The sequence below is a fragment of the Trachinotus anak genome, unplaced genomic scaffold (genome assembly GCF_046630095.1).
Source record: "Trachinotus anak isolate AG129_WGS33_773 ecotype Australia unplaced genomic scaffold, CSIRO_AGI_Tana_v1 ptg000007l, whole genome shotgun sequence".
In the NCBI taxonomy this organism is placed as follows: domain Eukaryota; kingdom Metazoa; phylum Chordata; class Actinopteri; order Carangiformes; family Carangidae; genus Trachinotus; species Trachinotus anak.
In genome coordinates this window covers 22262280-22287997 of record NW_027273858.1, presented here as the reverse complement: position 1 = coordinate 22287997, position 25718 = coordinate 22262280, and the positions used below count along the sequence as shown (strand labels likewise).

The following is a 25718-nucleotide window of genomic DNA, read 5'->3' as shown; positions in this document are numbered from 1 at the left end:
TGTCTTCAGATGATGCTTTCATTTGAACAGATCAATGAGAAATTCAAGTTTTCGTAAGAACTGAAAAAATTAATAGAAAATGTAACAGGAGACAGAGTTCAACGTCAGCAGCAGTGAAGTTGCAGGTAAATTATAACAAGGGGCTCTGGGGTGGGATTTAATTATACACACACACATACAGATTCATGCACACACACTTGAGATAACTTGACACACACAGTGGAGATAAGTGACAAGTGCCGTTATACTTTCATTTTTTTTATTAATTGTTTTTCGATAAAGGGACAAAATGGGTGTGTGAACAGGATTATGCAGACATCTGCCAGAAAACACAGACAGTGGTTTTCCCAGTACAACTGAACAGAGACCCCAAACAAGTACATCAGAAATTAAAAGACCTAGGATTATCAAATGACCATCGGCCATCATTACAAAAGAAAAAAAAAAACAAAAAACAAAAATCAAAATTATATTATAGCCAAAACATAAAAAATAAAATAAAAAGAAACCAAAAAATAAGTATCCATTCCATGTCTCTGTTTTGAACAGAGCATGTAGGTAATAATAAATAGTAACTCCCATAGTAAAAGATAAAGTTCAAGTTCAAGTTACAACAAACAGCTCTCGGAACAGGAATAGAAAAGGCTGATAACAAAATATTCCGCATTGCCATTTACAAAAAAGTCTCAACTCAAGCAGGCTTCTCCACGTCCCCCAGGTCATTTTTAAATATGCTTTGCATATGAAAGTATACCCAATCTAAATATAAAGCACCATTTAGTATTTGGCAATGAAAAAAAAACTGCAAAACGTTTAATTTCTTTTTTAAATGTATTTATTTTGACGCTTTTTCGTAATCCATGTACTGCATATGAAGTTTTTTTTTTTTGTTTCTTCCTCTCTTCTTGATGTTGGAATGTAGTCAGGTGGGAGGGGTGAGGGAGACAGAAGCACACAACAGAACAGGCTGACGTCAGCTTGCATTACTGCATACAAGAATGGCAGCAGGGAGGGGAGGGAGCGGAGGGCAGGGGAGGCGAGGGCGAGGGGTGGGGAAGGAGGTCCGAACCAAAAACCAAAGAAGATATGTACAACCACCTCCGTGGACAGGAACCAGAGCGGCAGCCATCTGATGGCCCGCGATACCTCCCAATGCCACATACTTTTAGCTGCTTTTTTATGGTTTTTTTTTTTTTCCTTTTATTTCTTTAAACATACAAATAATTCGCACTATATTATCCTGCCAAATTAAAAAAATATACTGTGGCAGCCTGGGATTTTTTTTTATCCACTACCAAAAAAAGGTATGGTAAATACCTTTAGAGAGCACAAGCAACAGTTAAAAATACGAGCCTCAATATAAATACTATAGTGCCTATTCTAAGTGAACATTGAATTCAAATACAGTTCTAGAAATACAGAAAAAGTAGACCATAAATGTGTTTAAGCATAGGAATCGACATGAATGTGCATTTTCCTATATTTTAAGTTCTTTATTATATATTCATATATAATCTTAATCCTTTCCCCAATGCAAATTGTATTTCAACCTGAAGAGTTGTGAAGAGCCAAGGCAAAATAAAATACAAAACCATCACAGATTTTTTTTTTTTGTTTGTTTGTTTTTTCATCTTTTTTTTTTGTTTGTTTATCATTTCATATATACTGTGATCGGAGTCTTGAACACCACCAAGACGCTGAGGAAAAAGAGAAACGACAACAAAACTTAAATACAGTTTCCCCTAAACGATAGTGAAGTGTTATTTGCAAAAAACGTTTATTTTCATATCTAGAATTTAAAGGAAGATTTATACAAAAAAACAGATTCTCGCAGTGTAAGCAACAAGATTTGAGTTGTTTTGTAGTCTAGCCGTCAAGGTCTATAGATTATTCAGGTGGAGATGACAACAGATTCACAATACAGCTCCTTAACAATATGGATGCTTGGTGCTGCTGTGGCCAATGGGAGCTGGATCCATGTAGCAGCACTTGCTAATTTACGTAACTCATATCAAACCTTTTTAATTTACAGACCTTGTTGACCAGGTGAATTTTAAGCCCAGGCAACATGCTGGGATTTCTAGGGGTAACAAATTGACAAAATGGTCAAAGGTGAAACGGCAAGGGTACAGAGGTCAAGGGTCATGAGGCTGGAGTTGCGTTGTGTCTCATCTTTTACTGCTTTTGAACAACGGGACCCTCGTTATCTGACAGCATTTCAACATTTTTTTAATTTCCCCTTCAGCATAAATTTGTAAACTGGGAAAACTGAAACAGTGCACTTCATGTCATATAAATGACAATCTAGCTTTTAGACCTAACCCATATACCAACATTGCATCAGTGTGGGACAATGAAAGAGAGATGTCTATACTTGCTCTCAGGCAGAGTGACAAGTGCTATACTATAAACAGCTTGAATGAAACTCAACAAGGAAAAAAAATACTCTCCTTTTTGGGTTAGAAAGCAACAGCTAACAAAAAAATTGTGCCCTGCATTAGCCTATGCATACTGATTAAAATTTTCACTCCTTTCAAAGAGCCCTGGAGTACAGATATATATTTTTTTTGCAATTCTTTCTAGAAATGTAAGTGAAAGAGTGAAAGAGATTGCCTCTGATCCCTGTAATATGTACGTAGCTTCCAGTTCTGTGTAGCTTTCTGTCTTCAATGCTCTCAAATAAAGTTAGCCTCACTCGGAGCTCATATATTACTGTATGCATTGTTCCACACACTGACGTATCGGAGCAGCGTTGTAGGTTTGTGCTAACGCAGATACATGACACTTCTCAGCCATGCACTGTATCCCTCAAGATCAGGATTGTACATTACAGATTACCTTTATCTCAAAAGTACCGCCTTACCAGAAACAAAACTACAAATAATTCAGATATACACAATACTGCTTGTACCATGCTTTCCATGAAATCCACATAATAAAAGATAGCCTATTGAACATGTAATAGGTAGCTAAATGATGATTGACGAGAACTCTGATCTTCATCACGAGTTGTCACAGTCCATTTGAGCAGTCAGGTGCTTGATGCAAGGACCTTTCCTGGGTGGCTTCAACCTTTTAGCTTTATCTAGTGCAACCCCAAACTTATACCAGATAAGATTATGGCCAATGCAGTCTTGAGATATCAAAGGCACTCTTTCTTATTCAACCAAATGATAGTACAAATTGAATTCCTAGCACACCCTTGTCTTTTTGAAAGAAATTTGAAGGCTGTCATTACTTTAGGTTTAGTCATCAAGCTAATATATGATTTTTTTTAAACCCTGTGTGAACATGGTGTCTTTTAGAAAGATCAGGATAAGTGCATTTCCAGGGTTGTAAGAAGAGGGTAAAGACTGTTCACTTTCCATGTTACAAAACAAAACTGTACATGATATGTGTTACAGAATGTATGCAGCATGGATGTATCTTTCTTGTCTTTTCTCTTTTTGAAGAATAAAAAGAAAAACAGAACAAGAGGAAAAACAGCAACACATTTACTCAACAATTAACCAACCAGGGACAAGTTCTTTTCTTTTTTTGATTAGCAAAAACATACTATGCATGCTGACTAATTCTTAAAAATGGAAAAGGAAAACTCAAAAAAGAAAAATTGTACACAACATGTAAATTATTGCACAAGAGAAAGGCTCGAAGTTTTGCGTCAATGCAAGAGTATTGCCCCGATACAGATCATGCATTCAATGGGTAATGGAAACGGGGTGTGCTGGTGCAGAGCACATGGTCTTAAGCTTCCACCAGATTGGCGAAAGTGGAGTGTTGGGGTTGGGGCAAATCTACAAGGAGCTGGGAATAAACAAGGGACGAATGACGGACATAGCTGTGGAAGGGAAAAGGTCCCATAGTTCGGCCTTCTACTCTGACTTTATTTCGGTACTCAACGGACGGTCACTGTGCCATTTTTTCATGTGTTTCTCCAAGGTGCTGTAGACACTGAAGGGCATCTGACAAATTTCACACTTGTACACGTCTTTGCCCACCTGACCATGGGTCTTCATATGGCGTGTAAGTTTGGAACTCTGGGCACAAGCATAATTGCACAGCTCACATTTGTATGGTCTCTCCCCTGTGTGGCTGCGCCGATGCACTGTCAGGTTACTGCAGTTCTTGAACACCTTGCCACAATACTCACAAGTATCACTCCTGCGGCCATCCTTGGAGCTGGGCCGTCCAGGACCCCCAAGGTGTGGAGTGCTGCCCCCACTGCCTGTACCACTGCGGCCGGACATCCCACCATCCAGTTCCCCCGGAGGGGTTGAGAAACGCAGACTGCCATTCTCTGAAGAATGCTCAGACGAAGAGGCGAACGGCGATTGTCTGGAATCCCCAAAGTTCAGAAAAGGGTCCTTGAGTTGTCGAGAGGCGGCATAGCCAGCCAGCCACTGGGAGTAGACGTTTTCCGTGTTAGGGATTGTGGGAGTGGGCAGGTCAAATTCCTTTTCCAGCTTGATACGTTTGGAGAAAGGACTGAGTGGACTGGGGCTACCCAGTAGCAGTTTCTTTGAGAGGCCAACAGAGGCATTTTCGTTAGGAGATGCTCCCCGCCCATTTACTGTTGAGACAGAGCCCTCCTCCACACGATCTGTTTCCAGCACAGAGTCCCCATCACACATCTCACGATTGTGGTGGTGGTCTCGGTTGAGGTGGTGGTGCAGGTGGTTCTCTTGGGCCATGGCATTCCGTTTGTGTGCGTTTAGGGCTTCGCTGAAGTGCTGCATACTGGCAGCCAGACCCATCCCCTGCATCACCTCGGGCAGTGACCGAGGGATGGACCCCTCGTCAGCCAAACCTCCCAGTCGGCTACCAATACCGCCATTGTTTTCGTGCTGACGTGCCGTTTCAAGGTTCAGACCAAAGTGATAGCTATTGTTGTTTCTTCTGGCTCCCCTCTCTGCATTTTGGTCTTCATCCTCCTCTCCCTCCTCTTCCTCCTCCTCCTCCTCCTCTTCTTCCTCCTCTTCCTCTTCCTCTTCCTCCTCTTCCTCCTCTTCCTCCTCACCATTCTCACGTAGCATCCGGTTATTCTCACTTTTCAGCTTGGCCACCACTGACTTAAGGGCATTGCTTGCACTGCCCATGTGCTCACTGGTGCCAGGCTCCGGAGAGGAGGCTGTCGAGAGCCCGTCTTCTGACTTGCCCGTGTTCGGCGAGGAGGATTTGTGCATGTGTGTCTTCATGTGACGCTTCAGTTTGCTAGCCTGTGTACAAGCATGATCACACAGATGACATTTGTACGGCTTCTCGCCTGTGTGGCTGCGCCGGTGCACTATTAGATTACTCTGAAACTTGAAGGCCTTGCCACAAAACTCACAACACTTTGATTTCAATGGGGTGGTGGAGGAGGGTGGTGCCCCGGCTGAGGGGAGAGGGGTAGTAGGAGTGGTCTGAGAGCCAACAGGTGACTGCATGGAGCCAGGAAGAGGGGGTGGGGTAGCAAGATATGGAGGTTTGCTGGCCCCTGCACCTCCTGTTCCTCCACTTCCTCCTCCCGTCTGGAATGGCTGGAGCAAGCGCTGCATGGGGCTAGGCCGGCTGGGGGATAGCGGGGGAGTTGACCCTGAGGTGTTGCCTGCCAGCTCCCGTAGCCGCCTTGAGAAGTCCATTGTTGGAGGGGGGTCCAGGGGCAGAGGAGGATTGAGGCGCAGCACCCTATCAAAGGCACTCGGGTGGTGGGCTGCCAGCGCCAGCTCCTCTGGGCTCAGGTGATGGGGGTCCAAGTGGTTCCTTGGAGGGGGGCTGAACAGAGGTGGTGTGGGGGGGAAACGCTGATGATGGCCCCCACCAACAGTAGCAGGAGGGCCAACCCCACCCCCTGCTCCGACACTGTCCCGTCCACCTGAACCCGAGCCAGGGATGCGGAGGAGGTTGAAGGGGCTTGCATCAGGAGGCAAATGGAGGCCATGAAGGGGGGGCTGAGAGGGGCAGTCTGCACCCCCACCTAGGGAGGAAGGTCCACCCATGCGTGGTGTGAGAGGGCTACCATGTTCACTTTCTAGGTAGATACGGAAGCCGTGGGTGTTCTGAGCATGCTGCAGCAGGAACCAAGCACTGCCGTACGACTGCTTACATGTAGTGCAGGTATAGGTGGTCGGCTCCTCCTTACCTGTGGTGATGGAAAAGAAAGAATCCGGTTAGGAGGAGTTGCCAACACCTTCAACATCAGCCAGACTTTATGCTACACATGAATGAATGGATCAGCCAGTACCAGTGTCTGTTTAGCAGTAAAGACTGAATTCTGAAACATTTCAGATTTTCAAAAGCTGCATTTCAATTGAACATAAACAGTTCTGTGTACAGAATGAAACCCATGAAGGATAACTCTGTTTAACTCAGCTGAATCAGTCTTTTATTTGAACCTTAGGCCTAACTCTTACAGCTCTTAGAAGTGGTCAGCACATGGTGTAGAGGGCTTTGCAAATAAAACGGTACCTCTTATTGAGGTCATTCCCCACATGAGTAGCATGTGAGAAGTAGTGTGTGTGTATGCATTTGTTCTTCTCACAGACTGCTCTGGGACATAATTTCTCCCTTTAGACTGACTGTGAGTCCTCCATTGTCAGCAGGAGAACAAAGAAACAGGGCTGTCCCAGCGGACTGCCGCTTCCCACTGAACTACCAAAACAAGAGGCTTGCTGACAAACAGACATATATACACACATACAGACACACATGCTGTAGAGGCAGCAGAGAAGAATCCTTTAGACCTTCAAATTACTGCTTCCTCATTTCTGTAGCAACAGCATAAATACATAAAAAATATATGATATCTGATGCATCAGGAATTGTGTTTCTAATACATCTGAGAACAGGTGGAGACTAGTGATTTAACCCAATCAGTAAATCCCTGTCAGAACTTCTTTCATGTTTTGACAACAAATAAATACAAATCAAATGTATGCAAGTTTATTCATGCACACTGTATTCTAAAGTCATCTTCTTATACACTGTTCACATTCACTCCAAGCCTATCGCCCCACAAACAAATGCACCTATACACACTCATTCTCTCATTCAAATACACACAAAACAGAAACATTACGGCCGCCTGAGGAAAGTAAAACAGTAGGAGTGTAAAAACATTTAGGCTCCAACCGAAGAGGAAAAATAACCCCTTCTTCTTCCCTCAGTGAAGCATGCAGAGTCACTTTGAGATGGCGACAAGAGGAACATTTAAAACAATAATTGCCTTTGAATGGCCTCGGCAATGATGACCCGTTGTGGGACCCGGAATGCATGTGTAATCTCATTAGGGGGACCAAACGGACGGCCATCAGCTCGTTTACAAGATTAGATGACAAACGAAGCCCCGTTGCCGCCATTCAGAACCTTCCGCTATTAAGCACAGTGCAGTGTGGGTGCATCTAACACGAACCAGCTGAGATACAGCATTCACTCATTAACACACCAATGGATAAACATGCAAACATGCTTGGAAACAGTAGTTTTGACATTTTATGTCATTATCACTAGGCACTAATGCAATTGAACTGATGTCAGAAGTCAAGGCTTTAAAATATATAGACCATCCCATACATAAATGTAATATATGTACATATATTGAATATTGAATATGACATACAGTATGTGTATATGATATGTATATAAAAAGCACATATGTAAATATTAAATATATGAAACTTATTAGAAATTGGAACAATATTCATATGTTGAAATATATGTCTAGCCCATAAAAATATGTCTCTGTATGTGTACTTATAGACATATGTTACATAAATATATGTTCATCCCAAAGTCAGTATATGTTGATATTATATACAGTAGGGGCTAAAAGTCTCAGACCACTTTCCAAGAATGGGAAGACAGACATGATTAAAATTATTGAGAAATTAATAAGGAAAACATATATAAGCAAATAGAAATGTTATATGTATGCAGTTTCATAAACTTGCATTTATAAATTAAATCATTAACAATGTTGCAACATGTTATACCATTCCAATTTCATCATATAGCTATTAGATTTTTAATATATATACATATACAAATTTTACTATGGGTATTTCACTTATATCTTTATATGTCCTGAGGCTGTATATATGTGATAACAATATAAGTGACATATATGGCAACACCACTATTGATATAGGGACATATATGTCATATATTACATTTCTGTATGAGATATATGAACAAACTGTGCTAAATCTACTGTAAAAGGCAATTTTTCTATTCAAATTTTTCCACCCTACATAAAGCATTTTTTGTTTATGGGCATGCACTTCATAAAAACAGTTTGTTGCAAAAACAAAACAATTTTAAAAAAACAGTTTATTTTTCAAACAGATCCAAATGCAAAGATAAATTTTATGTGTGCATCGAAATACAGGTATTCATGGAATAACAATCACAATAATTATATCAACATGCAAAAAATGTCAAAGGTTGCAGTCTATAATAAATTGAAACATGCTGTAATATCATTGCAAAAGCAAATAAACAGGTGTCATTCTAGGGGTCGTAATATTGATGATAATTATCCCAGTTGATTTTTTTTTTTTTTTTTTTTTTTGCTAAAAAGCTATTTTGCTGCAACGTGTCATGAACAGTAAATTACAAAAACATTCCATTAATATGTGAACAGGTAAGTTGGGTTGTAAAAATACACAGAACTGGGACATATCACCTTCTAATTACTGACACAACAACTGTGACAAATTAGCAGTGATACTGAAAGAATGTCATGGTTTAGCATGGAGGCTTTTATACGTCGGCACTCTGCAATTTACCTCTAATGGCCAAAAAGAGACAGTCAGAGAGGTTGTTGTGGAGAAACGGCATCAAAACATATGCAAAGGGAACATTTGTGTATATGTGTGCGTTTGTGTGTGCATAAAAGTATATGTGTGTTTATATAAAAGAGATGTAATTTTCTTCACACCATGGGGCTTTAGTTCACAACGTACATAAACACAAACAGTAATTGGAATTGACAAAAGACACGTTTTTGTTCACAAAGCTGGTACTGAAGTGTGAAAGAATAGTGTGTCATCATAAACTGGGCACGTAAATGTGTTTCATTGTGTGTGTGTGTGTGTGTGTATGTGTGTGTGTGTGTGTGTAGACAAGGACCCTGTCTCTTCATTTCAGTGCTTGGTGGGAGATTCTTCCCCTTCCTTCATTTCCCTTCTTTTTTTTTGTTTTCGCTGCTGCTCCCTCTCTCCACATCTCTCTTACTGTATACACAAACACACTTATCCTACATGACCAGCAGTTTGGGAAGCCAGCTAAATTATGGATCATTAAAATCGGCACAAATTACCACTAATTGTGGCCACCTGCATCGGATCTAACCTGTGAATATCATTTGCATTATCAGGACCGGGGAGGCTTTAATTATTTATTCATCTTTTTTTCCCTCGGGTTGATACACTCTAATCCTGAGCGCTGACAGCACTGACAATACAGATGCTCTTTTTTCCATTTCAGTCTAAATCGTGGAGGTGTTATCCCTTTGGTACACATAATATTTTAGATGCAAACCATCATTTATCCGGCTTGGAGGCAGTCTTTCCCCTTGTTGACCAGATGCCTGGTGTGGGATCTGCTTTTCTTTTTCTTCAAATAAATTGGTCATATTTCCAAAATAGTAAAACTGCTTTCTCACTAAGGGGACAGTCTAATATCTGCATCCACTTACACAGGATCTAAACAAGTCAAGTACACATTTGTTGGACGGCAACGTGTAGAGGGTTTAACATCAAAGCATGAACAACAACAATAAAAGCATAGCATTATTGTTCAATAATTGCTCATTTTTACTTTGGAAGCTATCATTCTCGAATTATGTTTCCATAGAGATGCAGAACATCATAATAAGATGTACTGAAAGTCAAAATGATGGTCTGGAAATTGAGGCAGTCCCTGCAGCATTTGAAGTACAGAACAGAAACTGTTTGAAAGGACTCAAAGATTCCTGTCAGGGGCTTTGTAGCAAGTGGAATAATGAACTAACTAAATAAAGAAGAAGCCAGAGCAATGATATTATTAATGTTGTTTCCTGAATAAATAGCTTGACTATTTTTGTATCGAAACTAATATTGGAGACTATCAGGAGTCCTCTCCATCTTAATGAATATCAAAATGAAGCAGATTCCGGCTGTATTGGCTAACAGCTGTAAGATTTTCTGTGTGCGCACAAGAATAAGTCCAAATGTAGAAGTAGTATCTGAAAATTGTGCTGTGCATGGGCCAGATTCGGGCCATGGAAACGGGCGTACGCTGGGCCAGAAGAAAACAAGCATGTAGCCCAGGCATGGGCTGGATTTCTTTTGCTCTCTGTTTATGGTTTAATCAAATAGTTCCCAAACTGGGGTCAATAGAATAGAGCAAAACTGAGGGGTCACAAGATTATTAACAGGATATGAAAGTTGCGTAAAATTGTGTTCATTTCATTCATGCTTGTCTCTAATCTTTGCTTCTCTCTCAAGTGAATTACTGGATAATTTCATTTAATTTCAATTTCAATACTGCAGATAAAATAGTTCCAAAAGCATATTGTGTTGGTGCTGATACTGAACTCCAACAGAATTTCTAGGAAATATAGGCCTAGATGCATGAAATTGGATGTACTGAAAGAGTAAGAAGCGGCACTGAGGCTGTTTACGCCCAGGGCCTAGATTTTTGTGTGACCACATCTGCCTCACCCAGAAGAATACTGTCAATTGATGAAAATAAGACTTGCAGGATTGTGCATGAATATAATGTGGTGACAACCCAGTGATAACACAGTGTAAAAGAAGGATTTGTGTTTTCAGCTAAAGGTGGGCAAAATATTGAGCAAAACAAGCGCGAGGCACAATGGTGTAACTCTTAAGCTAATACACTCCTTTTTGACTCGCAGCTCAGACTTGTCTGCACGCTGATTGAAACTGTAAGGTTAATGGATTTTAGAGTAGGCGACCGCTCCACTCTGTCTCTCTGTAATATACTCCCATCAGCCACTTCATTAGGCAAACTCTCCACTACTCTGAGGTAGAAAAATTAAGTGAGAAAGCCGAATGGAGAACGGAAGATGAAGACAGATAAGAGTCGGAGAAAGGGAACGAAAGAGATAGGAGAAGTAATCCCTCTTAGTTAGCTGAGAGAGAGTTGACAAATACATGCTGCAACTATTAAGTATGGATATGGCAGGTATGTGGAAGGAGAGATAGGAAGGGGACAGGAAAGGAAGGAGGGGAGATGGGGGTAAATAATAGCATCCAGGTCTTTACCTTCATGTAAATGTCAAAACCACACAGCCACTGGTGAGACTCTGAACAACACACACACACACACACAGTTTCAGAAATGTCCTAACACTCTACAGCAGCCATGCTACACTGACAAGCACAGGCATTAGGTCCTATTAAGCCAAGGGCATTGCCTGGACACTTATGGTGGGGAGAGGGAGGCAGTAAGACAGCTTGACTCATGTTTCATGACTCCTTTGTGTCTGTGTGTGTGTGTGTGTGTGTGTGTGTGTGTGTGTGTGTGTGTGTGTGTGTGTGTGTGTATGTGTGTGTGCTCGCGCGCAGAGTGTGTGGCTCTATCCATCCCTCCTCTCAATAGGATATGTAGCACTCTAAACCAGTGGCTGTCCAAGGAGCTGAAAGGAAGCTGGTGCACAAAACCAGGGAGACACACTGTACCTGTACCAAAGTGTTTTATTCATTTTTATTAATTTATTCATTTATTTTTTTTAAACTTTTCTGTCTTTGCTGTCACAGTGAAAGTTCCACTTGAATTATGGATTTAGTTCATTAGCACCTTAGACTTGTCACAGTGAAACATATCCATGTCTTTTGTGATTATAAAACAGGTCTCGGAGCTATATAAATCCAGTAAAAGTATCACAGTCTGCAATCCATGGACAAAATGCACACAGCCTGTATTCAGGAACTGAGCCTTAAAACTTGCAGGATTTGGTTTCTTTGAGTGTTTACCTGAAATCTGCTATAATTTATTTTATAGATAACTGGAAGCAGTCAGCCAATCAGAAGAGAGGCTCAGAGCCACTTCATTTTGATTCTTAAAAACACAAATATATCTTCTTATGGATATCAACCCTTCACAACATCCTACATGTCATAATAGCAATGTAAAATGATACACATCAAAAGCCACTTTTTTTTTTTTTGCTTTCAGTGTTCAAATTTGCTGCAAGGACACAATAACTGTCTGCACTGACTGCTCATGTCCACGAACATCTGTATGTATGTCTGTGCACATGCTCCGGAAAAGTAAATTCAAAAGGTTGCCATTTAGATTTCTAACGCACATATACAACTTGTCTTCATACAGGGACAACAGATAAATCGAACACATTTACATTATAAAATTTTTGAATCCACCTCAGAACGTGTCAGCCTGCAAAACCGTCTTCCTCGGCCAGTCATTCTGTCCTGTAAATTAGCTGGACTGCCACCATTACATCCCTCTCCGACCAGCTGGGAAACAAAAATGGATGCCAGGTCTTGGCTACCAGCTCGGACAGACCTACCAGTGTTTTACTGGTCTTACATGAATTGTATGCATCTCTACATCATCAGTTTGTTCTCCTGTTATTGTTGATCATTTGTCTCTCATTTCTCTTTAAAGTGTAACTTCCTTCCCTCTATCTCTTCACCCTCCCCCTCACCCCCTTATTTCCTATCTCTTCTTTTTCATCCTACTTTCTTTGCACTGTATAGGACCCTCTCCTCAATAGCCCTCCCTCTCCACCTCTTCCTCCATCCTCTCTTTCCACCCATTGGTGGCTCTCCGGTGGTGTCCTTGGCTGAGTCCACCTCTGGGTGAGATGATAGTAATTGAGGTAATGGAACATCGCTGAAACAGGATTAGGTACGCATACTGGGAGTAAGAGACAATGTCCCTTAATACAATTTGGGATTTCTATCTGAGCCTCAGGCTTTCAGGATCTGCTGCTTATATTTACATCTGGGCATCACCGGTCACCCCTGATTGCCTCCTGCTCTACCTTAAAGGGATACCTGGACATTTTAACTTTTACTTTTCACTATTATGTCTTCACCAGACATTTGTTCTAATATCTGGAGGAATGTTTTCAATTTTTGCTGCGTTGATTTAACATACACTTTAATCTAAACAGGTTTAAAAAACTGTCCTGAATCTTGCAGAGTGTGCTCACCAACTTTAATGCAGATTTTCCGTGCATTAAACTGACCTCTAACCTATGTAAAGAGTGAATGATAATCCGTTATAATAGCATTGTTAATATATATACATTTTCTGGTCATAAAGTAAGTTTCGTAATAGAAATACAGTTTTGAGGTAGAAAACCTAATTTACAAGAACGTCATAGTTAGTAGGTAGTACTTTTAATCAGGAACACTAAACAGGTAAGGTACTTAAAGGAGTACTCAGAGTGGGCTGCTCCGCCATTGCCATCGTGGGTAATCCCACAATGGATATGTGGAGCCGAGACCCACAACGCTCACCCACCTGTCACTCAAAGAGGCACGCTCTCAGTTATGCATAACTTTAAGCCTTAATAAAATTTAAAAAGGTGAGTTATATGAGAATTTACAGCTGTCATGAAGGAGGAAATTAGCTACAGAGACCAAAACTGTTTGGTCAAAAAACAGAATAAAAATCCCACTGAAATAGTTGTAATATCCTTTTAAAGTGAGAACATTACCAGGAGTTGATGGGATGTCACATCCATGGCATATCAATGTCTATATCACATTCATATATGACTGTAATTAAAATAGGTGACATAATATGAATATAGTCATTTTGTGATAATGAGTTCTGTACATGTCTCTTTTACTCTTCCCCTCCCTCTATCATAAGCCATATTTCCAGTGACAGACAGTATATAGCTGCATGCTGATCAACACTCACATCTCATGACTCCTACTATACATTTGTGCCGTAACTGATACATTGCCTTAGGAGTGGAAGCAAACCTTACCAGAGAAAATGACTTTCAAATGGTTACTTAAGGACATGGACATTATTGACTCCATTGTCATAACACATCCTTCCTTCCTCCCTCCCACCATCCTCCCTCCATCATCACCCACTAAAGTGCAACAGTTGTGGCTTTCTGCTTCTATTCCAACAGTGGGTTCTACCACCCAAAAGCACTTAACCATATCGTTGTTGTGAAATGTGAAAATTGTGTTGCCCAATTATGGTTCTGTTTTATATTTTAATTTCAGAACTGTTTGTTCTTGTTTCAGCAGAGGAAATTCTATGACCCTTGGGCTTATATGCGAAACCATGTCAAAATCCTGTTGGGTAAACTCAAAAGTAGTCATGGTGGTCAAGTTCAAATCAAGGCTATCATGAAATTGGATTCTTTAGTGGTATCCTTTTAAATTGCCACAAAATTGCTGTTTTGGCATCATAAGCTGTCGCACCGATGCACTGGGCTAAATCCTGCAATAAGTTCCAGTGTGGTCCAGAAAGAAGGATCTGCACTATCCTCCTTTTTCCCCCAATTATTTCCCCCCTCTATGCACAAGCTTCCTCACTAACTGGACAGCAAGCAATTGGAATGCAAACAGTGGCAGCTGGTGTCCTGTCTGCTCACTGACGAGAGTGACGCAGTCAAATAACAACATGACTGCAATTGCTCAAAAAGGCAGTGTTCTGCTTAGAAGGAAATCAGCCTCTTTTACTGGCTACGAGTCAGCGGCTGGATCAAAGAAACTTCCTCAAACACTGCAGTTACAAGAGCGATGCATAGTTAGAATAGATAGAATAGTTGTGTAATCGTTAAAGGGGGATGACAAACTACAGAAACTACCTCACAATATGTGAATGATGAGAGGGGATCAGTCCTATTGAGGGTTGTCAACCATCCCTCAAGACGGACTGGCTCTGTTTCTTTTACTAACGAAGAGGTTGCAACATTAAAACATGAGTATGAGGTAAGTAGTACGACAACTTTTGTAACTTTATGAAACAGACAATCCAACAAACGGTTCATTTTAGAAGCAGGCAACGATTGAACCTTGCTTTCAAGCTCTTTCTTTGTCTCACAGAAATAAATAAGCTCTAATTTGGAGATTACTGAATTCTGACCTATTTTTCTTCAACCCCCCTTATGAGAAATAAGGAAGCAAAAGAAGAGATCCAGATCTAAATCCTGTCCAGTTTGAGAATAACAAGAAAAATACAAGAAGTAGGAGCTCTTATGCTGTGCTTACAGGCCTTCAATTGATCACAATCACATTTTCAGGTATTGTGTTTTATAAGACAGTCAAGTTTTGTTAAGGATCTTATTGTTGTCTTAAGAAAAATTTGAGGTTAAGACATATGAAAAAAAAGGTCAAAACCTTATATTGATCTTAAATTAAGCTCAATTGTGTCTAGAGGAAATGGGCTAAACAAAGAAGAGATTATTTTTGAATCCTTTCCCCTGGGTGAAACTGAGAGAAACACCAAGAATCATTTCAATATCCCCAATCTCTTCAAGACTAACAATCTTTTCAAGACTACTCTACAAGAGACTCAAAACACAGAGTTCTTCATGAAAGTTCAGGGAGGCAATGACTCACAACCAAGCTTGAAACGAGCTTCTCTTCATGCCTTCCAGTGTGGACATCAGGAACAAGTATAAAAACCTTTGCCATTCTGGTGCAATACTTGGATACATTCAAGTTTGTTTGAAACATACGGAACCTTTAAGGTGCAAAATGTACGTAAAGTAACAGAAGACCTTCACTAGTATAGAGTGGAAGGTGGAGAACCCAATTTAAAATCCAAGAAAACATCATATGAACTGTAACATCATACTTCAGGTAGCACTTCTCACTGATTTCAATCAGGAACACTAAACAGGTAAGGTAGTTTGAGGACAAATGCAATGTTTTTTTCTTCACAAACACAGACTGTAGCTGTGCTATGAAATGTAGCTATAAAGAGGGACATAGGCTCTGTGAAGGCATCTTGGCAGCACAATACTTTAAAGCATTGTAGTTTGTTTAACACATACTGAACCCTTCTTTCTTGGCTATTACTGGATAACTACATATCATAACTGTACTACAGCACTAGGTGCTGTAGTACAGTTATGATATGTATATTTTAATGCATGCTAGTATCCCTCTTAGGAGTCTTCTCTTGTCTTGATGATATTTGTGATGTGATGTTTACTTGGAACACAGAGGGAAACTGTTTTTTCATCTTCCTGCTTGCATGATTATAATGATCCAGGATCTGAGCAGCTCTTCACCATCGTTCCATGTTTGCTCAGGTCCTGGTTATCATCTGGTTCTCTTGGTCACAGTTTCATTTACCACTCTGTCAGATATCACTCATCTTGAGGAAAGATAAGAGTCAGTTTATCATCTGAATGACCAGTGATCGTCATCACATGGTTTGTCATCACCATCAGCTACTATTGTGACTCAAATCAAAGATGCTGCTTCCATGCCAGACTGTTTATCAGAATATTCCAGATACAGCTATGCAGCTATTTTAAATTCCAGCTCGAACTTAAAAATAGCTCCAAACTACTTTTGAATAGAAGCCTCCAGGCCTGACAATAATGATCTGGTATTTTTTTATAGAAGAAAGAACTATGAACGCATTTGAATTACCAAAAACAACAATGGATTATTGAGCCTGTCTGATTACACGCTGTGTGTGTGTGTGTACGTGTGTAAGAATGTGTGTATCTGTGTGATCCTGCCAAACAGCCATACACTCAAGGCTGATGAGCAAAAATATCAATACCGTCTGTCCCTATGTGTGTGTGTGTGTGTGTGTGTGTCTGTGTGTGTGTGTGGGTGTGTGGGATATATCAATACCTTCTGTCTCTGTGTGTGGAATCCCTGCTGGGCTACAGACTGTGCTATCTGCAACTCTCTCATCAGCAATCTACGTGTGTGTGTGTGTGTGTGTGTGTGTGTCTGTGTGTCTGTGTGTGTGTGTGTCCATCCAACCACCCAGTATATCTGCCATGTGACAAAGTTTCCTTTTCTTTCTCTCTGTCACACACACAAACACACACAAACACACACACACACCCTCTCTCTCACACACACACATATACACAGTTATGTATCTCATAAAGTCTGTTCTAATGACACAGCCCGGGCCCTTAAACTGTGTTTATAAATGTAATTAAATGGACTGGCCTTTGTAGAAGCATCCAAGCGCAATGTCGCAATGATCCAGTGTGTATGCATGTGTGTATGGGCGAGTGTGTGTGTGTCCATTTGGAAGTGCAGTACTCATGATGGTAGGGACAGCCTCCACTTAACCCTAAACCACCATGGTAAAATTACAGAGCATCCAAATTACAGCACTTATGTGAGCAGAGAGAGAGAGAAAGAGAGAGAGAGAAACTAGGGTTTGAAAGAGGAAACTTGGTCCTGACACACACACACACATACACACACACACACACACACACACAATACTCAATGACTCAGCTTGTGGACTTGAAACCCAGAATGCAGGAACTTTCTTTCAGCTCCTAATCTGTTGCAGATTTGTGAGCTCATCCAGATTTTATGTGGTCATTTTAGGTTAGTTTTGATGTTAACTGTCATTTCAGGGCTCACGCAGCTTTTTCATTGATTACATCCTTTATCAAACTCAGTTTATCTACGGAATGGAAATCATTCTATTTCTTGTGCTTTAATTGAGGATCATAATGAACATAAATATGGAGGTTTCTTAAGGATTCAGAAAACACACTCAGCAGGTGAGTCACAACAGCACCTTACCGTTTCATCAGGTAGACATTAGTCCATTTATTTCCTCCACTTACGCCACTGCTTTGATGCTGCCACAGAGGGCTCCAGCAATAAATAGTCCTTTGAAAAAGAAACTCAGCCTGACTCAACTGCAAAGTCATCTAACAAAGCTCTGTAGTCGCCATTTAAGATGCACATTCCTGGCGCTGTGTGACATGAATGGAGTAATTCTACTGTTTGTATAGCAATCACCTCAACAGATATAAGATAAGATAAAATGTTTGTGGCTGTGATAACTTTCCATAGTTACAGTAGAGTAACCACTGTTACTGTTAGCGTTCACGCTCATGGGTCTGTCTCTGAAACTGACCTTCCTGGATCATCACTATCACTGGTCAAATCAGCAGCTGTTGGCACTGCTGCTGTCCTTAGTGGGGGACTAAAAGCATCATGGTCCAATTAAAAGAATGAATGAGCTGCTCCATACAAACAATGGCTGTGTTCAGAGCTGCCTCTGAGCGTAGTATTCATAGGTTACTAAATATGATGTCAACAGGTCGAACCAGCGAGAGGACTGAACTGAAGACAGACGGTCCAGAGCACTGGCATTACATCATAGGGGATGATGAAACAGTGAACTTGAAATATTAATTTGACATAAAAAATGTAGCATAATATCAGAATGTAACAACAGAATGCTTGAAACCAATGGAAAAAGCTAGTAGGTGGACAGTTTTTTTTGTCAACCTGTAGTGTCAGTGACAACAAATATTGGAATCAACAAAATTATTTGAATCAATGAAATTATTTGTAATGTTGACTTTTAATCAGGGTCATCTAACATTAATTAATGTGATGTGATGATATGATCCCATCTGTGTTTTACCAACACTGAACTGGTCAATGGGAACACCTTAAATTCAATTAGTTGTTTGGAGTGTCCCATGAGCTGTGTGTGATTCAAAACACTTCAACATCCCCTTCAAAATGAAATTATACAGGATAATTGAAAATGTGTAATTATGAAGATGTTTCTGGCAAAAAATCATCAATTTAGAAAAAAAAACTGAATATTCCCCATCAGCTTCCATCTAAAATATGAGTTTGGGCAAAATCAGTCTCAAGTGTGAGTAATTTTAATTTTTCAGTAAAAGTGCATGTGTTTTATTTTTCCTGGAAGCACACACATACATGCACACACATACACACACACACTTTGACTCAAATCCCTTATAGGACAAGAGGACATGCTGAGAAGAAGCAGATTTTCTTTAGTGCCATGAGCAAGAGGTTGGTGGTCACTGAGTATACACACACACACACACACACACACACACACACACACACACATGCACACATATATACACAAAGCCAGTCTGGTATTGAGTGATCTGCAGGGACCTGCAACAGCTGCCAAGCAGGACAATTCAGTTATCAGTGTGTGTGTCTCTCTCAGTGTGTGTGTGTGTGTGTGTGTGTGTGTGTTGTGTGTGTGTCTTGCAGTGACCACAGTGGGAGATCACTCTGAGCCAAGCAAACACCTCAGCTGGCCGGAGGCCCACACGCACACACACACACACACACACACAGCGCTTTGCTTCCTCTCTTCATCTAATCCCTCCTCCGTTCAGCTGGTTTCATCCCTCCATCTGTCCATCAACATTGCATACAGGTGGCTGTCCTCTCTCTCTCTCTCTCTCTCTCTCTCTCTCTCCCTCTGTCTGTCTCTCTCTGTCTCATTTTCTCCTTTCCATCACTCAATCCCAATCTCTCTTTTTCAGCTTCCACCTCCCACACGTTCCGCTACCTTGTAAGAAACCCGTACATTTACGGCAACACATGGACAAGTTGCAACTCAACTAAAGAAGCAACACTGCTGCCAAAAAACTAAAGAAGCAACACTGCTGCCAAAAAACCCTCAATCTTTCAGTCCATCCATCCCTCCCACTTTCCCTCATTGTTTTCCTCCCTCTATTCTTCCACCCACCCTCCCTTCTTTTAATCCTTCCATCATCCCCTCCCAGGTGGGAAGCACTCAGCGCCGTCTCTTTAATTGTATTCATCCGACAAGGCCAATCGATAGAGGACATATTTAATACAAATTTATGACTATTAGCCATCAGCGATAAAAAGCCTCTTTTTTCCTAGATAGCGCTTGCATGTGGTGAAAGAGTGAAAGAGGAGGAGGAAGGAGAGGAAATACAAGCCATCCTGCTTTTAACACAAACAGCCTCCCACCGTCTCACTGCCCAACCTTGGAGAGATACAGTTTAAGCTACAACAAAAACACAAAAATTCTTTTTTTTTTTTTTTGGTTTCTTTCTTTCTTTTCAGGAAAGGCTTCAACTTCAAGTGGGTCTCAAGTGTATTTGGAAGCTTTTTTTTTTGTTTGTTTGTTTTTTTCCAGGCGTTTGATTTTAGTGCACAGTTCACAAGAGGATTTCAGGATTGACTCCACAACAGCAGCAATTTTTGGCAAGGATAATAAATAATTATATCAACTGGTTATTTTCAAACTTGATTGATGGACTGGTGAGAGTAAGAAAACCAGATGCCAATGGTGCCATTAAAGGTCCTGTATTGTATAAAGTGAGATCTCCATGTGTTTTTTGATTATAAATCAGGTCTAGGTTCTATATTAATACTGTGAAAGTATCAAAGCCTCAGTCCACAGAGAAATGCACACAGCCTGTATTCAGAAACTGAGCCTTAAAACCAGCCGTCAGGACTTCTGGAACTTTGTGATGTCACTGCTCTCAGCCCCACCCATCTGGACCCACCATCCAACCTTGCAGGATTTGGTTTCTCTGAGTGTTTATCTGAATTCTGCTATTTTATCCAATCACTCTGAAAACAGTCAGCCAATCAGAAGAGAGGCTCAGATCCTCTCTTCTGATTGGCTGAATGACCTGTTGTCACTAGAGCTCCAGAGATAAAGCCTGAGAGAGGAGATGCAAAACTACACTGAGATGGTTCTTGGCTTTTAGAACCATAAATATATCTTCTGATGAATATCAACACTTCAAATACAGCACAGGAAAAGTGTAAAATGTGGGACCTTAAACTGTGTGCACTCAGGGTTGAATAATTTCCATTTTAAAAGGCTTTAGACTTGGACACTCTTCGATGCCACTTCTAGTACTCTCCACAAATGATTTTCCTGCCAAAAGCCAAAAGAGGTGAAATGTGTGAGATTAATATTAAATTTCCTATCAGAGTTCCCAGATTTGGTCACTGTTCTGTTGCTCACAGAGGAAAAAAAACAGCAAAGGGAGTGCAGCGATGAGATAAAGCACGGAGACAAACTCCCCTCCAGCAGTCCTTCACAAGCATGTCTGCTTAACAAACACTGTAGGCTTGATTCATTAGAGCTGCAGTCACTACACCCTGAGAGCCCATATCGATCCCCCAGACGTTTTCTGCAGGCCGGGAAAAAAAGAAACTGGAGAGAAAAGACGGCGATGGAGAAACAGAGGAAGAGGAGGGGGGAAAAAAAGCCAGAGAGACAGGGCTAAATATATGGCTCTGTTAATACGAAGCGAGCAGCAGTTTACCTGCCTCTTTAAATTCATTCTAGTGTGCGAGGCAGCTGTGACGGCTCCCAGAGAGGAAAAGCCCCCCGCTCGTCGCCAAAGGAAATCTTTCACCCTCCAAGAGAAACAAGGTGTGCATTGGCTGGAACCAAAGTCAGATGATGGAGAGATGATTTTTTGTGTGTGTGTGTGTGTGTGAAACCTCCAGTCACATACATTGAAGGAGAGTGAGAGTTGGTGTTTTGGGGTTTGAGTCATCCTCGGTGTGAGATAGATTTACCCTGGTTAACAAGCAACTTAGGAATTAGATTTTACCACTTTTACAGAGTTACATAATATGATGTTATATCACTAGAACAAGTGTCACAATCAATACTATCAGAAGGAGAACTTGTGACCCCAAAGTCAAATGCTAATGCTAATGCTACCCTCTGCTGCATGACTTCTGTTTCTCTAAGGGGGAAAAATTCTGCTGTTTTTTTTTTTTATTTATTTTTGAAAGACCGGGTTCTCCTGGTTACGTATCAACCAAAGAGCAGATCAACTCCTCGTTGCTTCAGGGCTAAAAACAGTGAGAAAAACAGATTTGATTTCTGTGGAATAATTACCAGTGGAAATGAAGCAGCATATGCATTTGAAAAGTTGTACTAGGATTTGTTATGTAAGTTCTTTTATTTATTTATTTATATATATTTTATGAACCTTGGTTTTGCTTTCTTTTTTTTTCTATTCCACTGCTTTTGCATCACATCTCTGCACATTTTTGGCCATTACAAAAACATTCAACAGCATAACATGACTGCTCCTTACTTTTCCACTTCACACTTTGCTATAAAAACTATGAACAAAAATCAACAATATGCGATACAGGACTAAATGTACTTAAGTATGTTTTATAATAAAGATATAAAAAATATACACAAACAGTTCTCCCTAAAATTTGAAAAGTGTCAGCACTCCATCTCTGTGTTACCTCTGTGGACTGGTCAACGCCTGCACAGGCATATGGTTCAGACAATATTTCTGAACGTTAAAAGATGTGTGATGGATGTGAAAGCCACTTGTGTTTGTGCGTGTGAAGTGGTATTCATTTCTGCACACACTCACACTCACGCACACACATAGACTGACATATGCCTGGGGCCCAGCCACCAGCAGCGGACAAAAAGGCCCGTAAATAATTGAGAAGTGTGAAAAGCAACAGAGGGAAAGAGAGATAGAAAGAGAGAGAGAGAGAGAGAGAGGTGGTATTTTATTTATTTATTTTTTATTTTTTTGAAGGGGTTGGGGGGTGGGGTCTTCATGCATGTGACACCATTGTGTATTTCTGTGTATGTGTGTCTTCATGATGCTCCATTAGTGATTTGGAAAGTGGTGTGGGGGCCTGGCACTCCCATCAGGCCCAGTATGGCCTAAGTGCTGCACCACACACCAACCCAAACCCTAACCAACCCCACCCTCATGGGCACAGCACTGGATGCCCCACCCCACCCTCCACCAACCCTTAACCACCCCAGGACAACCTACTAGCGCCTGTCAGCCTGGTCCAAAACACCACACACACATAAGCAAACACACACTCACGGTCCACTAATGACCAAACCCAAACAGCTCCCAAACAACTCAGAAAAGCTATTAGGAGAGGGCCTTTTGTTGGGGAAGTGATTTTTTTATATGCCATTAGAAGCCATGGATAAAATGGGCATTCGCGTAAATACAGCCACAGGTCGGAAGGGGATAGCCAAACAAGGATAATTGAGAAACCATACGTCCCCCCTGAGATAAAGGTGGAGGAGTGTCCACATGCTGCTCTCTGTCAAAGTGAGGAGCATGTAGAGTAAGGAAGAGAAACGCTTTAGTTTGAGTCTTTTTCACATTTTGGGACATGTTATTATTTTTACTTCTGGGGCACATGGGAAATAGACTTTTTGCCCTGTATTTTTACTGTCTGTTAAGAGTTTTTTTTATCAAATTTGCAACCCTTAAAACAGTTTATACATTTTTCCATTCATTCCCAACATTTTTGTAATATGTATAACATATCATCTTTCTGCACAGTTTCTATTATTGCTTTATTTATGCTATATTTTGTGTTCTACATGTAGGCCTATATCATCTTTCTCTTTTTACTTTATTTTGTCATGTGTGCATGTTATACAACTATGATAATGTAAGGTTTATGTGTTAATCCGTACTGTATATTTGAGTTATTTTACTAAAAATATATGAACAGTGATTATAAAGTTAATTATTCACATATTTATGTTTACACAATTCTTATTTACATTCTTACAAGTTTAAATGTTTATGTGCGTCTTTAAAAACAGTTACAGTAACCTCCTGAAACCATCTGTGTGGTTTTCCTCCTGTTTACCTCAGGCTAAGTCCTTCTGCCCTCTGATTGGTTACTTCAGCGACATGTGACTTAGGGACAGGAAGTGTTGTTGTGGCGAGGTGGACGAAGCGTGAAGAACAGTAAAGGTGCAACTTGAAAAGTGAATCTGTCTCCATCCAGCTTTTGCTTTCATCGAGTGATCCAACAACCACATATCGAACCCTCATGTGACAATAATATCCACTTATTTATTATATATATGGACCTTTGTGTCTGGAATAAAGTAAATAATAAAAATAATAATATTTCTTTTGCTTTGTATTCTGACCATTTCTGTACAAAACTTTGCTTCAGGGTGAATAAAGTTTTGTCTTATCAACTTACACATGAACTCTTGTGCAGCTGTTGTGTACAAATACTCAAACATACACTTAAAAAAAAAAGTGTCTCTCAGATGTAAATAATATGAGCAAAGTAATCAGGACTGTAATTATCATAATAGTTGAGGGTGAAAAATGCCACATGTGCACATGGATGGGATTACAATCACTGACCAACACATGCAACATGAAACTTAAACCACCTCCCCTGGAGGATTAAATCCCATCCAAACAGGGTTTACATCCGTACACACCTGTACCAGATGCCATGAGTCTATTTGGACGTATTTTCTTGAAACGTCTCTTTTATGGACAGCTTTCAAACATCTGCTGGCCATTTTTCCTGGATTACACACAGCTTTTCATATCATCCCGTCCAGCATCACTGTAATAACTTTTGGCAGGTGAAATTTTGAGTTTTCAATCCACTGCGCCGACTAATTTTCTGTGAAACTGACACCATTAACACTTAAAGCTGCTGCTGTGAGCACTTAAAGCCTGAGATTTGAATGCAGGTAGAAAACGGCTCTGGTCCCTGGATAAACGGGGTCCATTCCTCACATGTAGAGAGCGCTGGTAATCACATTGGGTCAGGTTCAGACACGATTTCGAGCAGAAGACGAGCACTGACGCAACTTTTTCCTAGAAGGAGATGGCAGGCCGGACATACCTGTTTATTTCCCGCCCTCCACCTCTTTCTCTCCCTCCTCCCTTTTTTTTTTTTTGTCTGTCTGTCTCCTTCAGAACAGAGGGTGGGAGAAAGACAAAACATAAACATCACTCATCATCGAGCAAACACACCCACACACACACACACACACACACAGGCAAACACACGGCTCAGCCTTATTCAGCGTTAACAGCAGGTCTTTCAGCACCTCAGCAGTATTTCTATGGCCTCATGATAAAAGAAAGTGAACCAACACAAGTAAGAAAGAGGAAACATTCAGGTGCCCTCAGGCTCTGACACACACACACACACACACACACACACACACACACACACACACACACACACTGTTCACCTACAGTATCTTTAGGATATCTTTCTCCTCCTCATTAGCCCTTAATAATCCACAAGGCCATCATATTATGAACAGCTGTTAGGCAGTCTTTAGAAAACTGCTTCTCATTGAGAAGGTCATTCAGCCCATTAGAAAAACCTGTCAGTGTTGGCTGGTCTCAGACCTGCAGAATCTGGGAGTGGCCTCACAGGAGGAAAGTGATGTTAGAGCCTCAAGTTGCTGGATGAGATGGCACGAGTCACAACAATGTGCAAATGAGATGAACAGTTCTTTCCTGCTATTTTGAGCAACGTTTACTGTATTGATGCTGGTCAGTCTATCACAAGACCGTATATGACTATAGATGAGTTCAGAGGCAATGAATGAAGCGCCACATTTAAAATCTGAGTTACCAGGTGGTGGTGCAGGTGGATTGTGGGTGTTTAAATCGCATGGCTGTCACACCAGAGACCAGGGTGGGAATCCAGAATCCTGTCTGTGGTTTAGGCAACAAAAGCACTTTGGTTAAGGTTCGGGAAAGGTGGTGAGTCTGAACTATTTCAGTATTAAACCAGAGTCTTTCTCAAATGTTAAATATTTTACACTTCTCCTATGTTTTATTTTGAAGTGTTGATATCCATAAGAAGATATATTTGTGGTTTTAAGAACCGAAACCATCTTAGTATAGCTTTCCATCTCCTCTTTCAGGCTTCTCTCTGGAGCTCTAGTAACAACAGGTCAGTCAGCCAATCAGAAGAGAGGATCTGAGC

The 25718-nt window shown here is 40.8% G+C and overlaps 1 protein-coding gene and 1 long non-coding RNA gene across 3 annotated transcripts in view; one reads left to right on the top strand and one right to left on the bottom strand.

The window, feature by feature from the left end:
- Positions 1–242: 242 nt before the first annotated feature.
- Positions 243–25718, bottom strand: part of bcl11aa (BCL11 transcription factor A a) — a 57052-nt gene continuing 31576 nt past the window's right edge. For both annotated transcript variants that reach the window (XM_071481463.1, XM_071481465.1), the window contains exon 3: positions 243–6121. In XM_071481463.1, coding sequence (XP_071337564.1) covers positions 3873–6121 — 2249 coding nt within the window. In that variant the 3' untranslated portion in view covers positions 243–3872. The remainder of the gene's footprint in view (positions 6122–25718) is intronic.
- Positions 21752–24161, top strand: LOC139623318 (uncharacterized). The gene is made up of 3 exons (XR_011691468.1): positions 21752–21890; positions 22590–22764; positions 23609–24161. It is a non-coding gene; the product is annotated as an uncharacterized lncRNA (long non-coding RNA).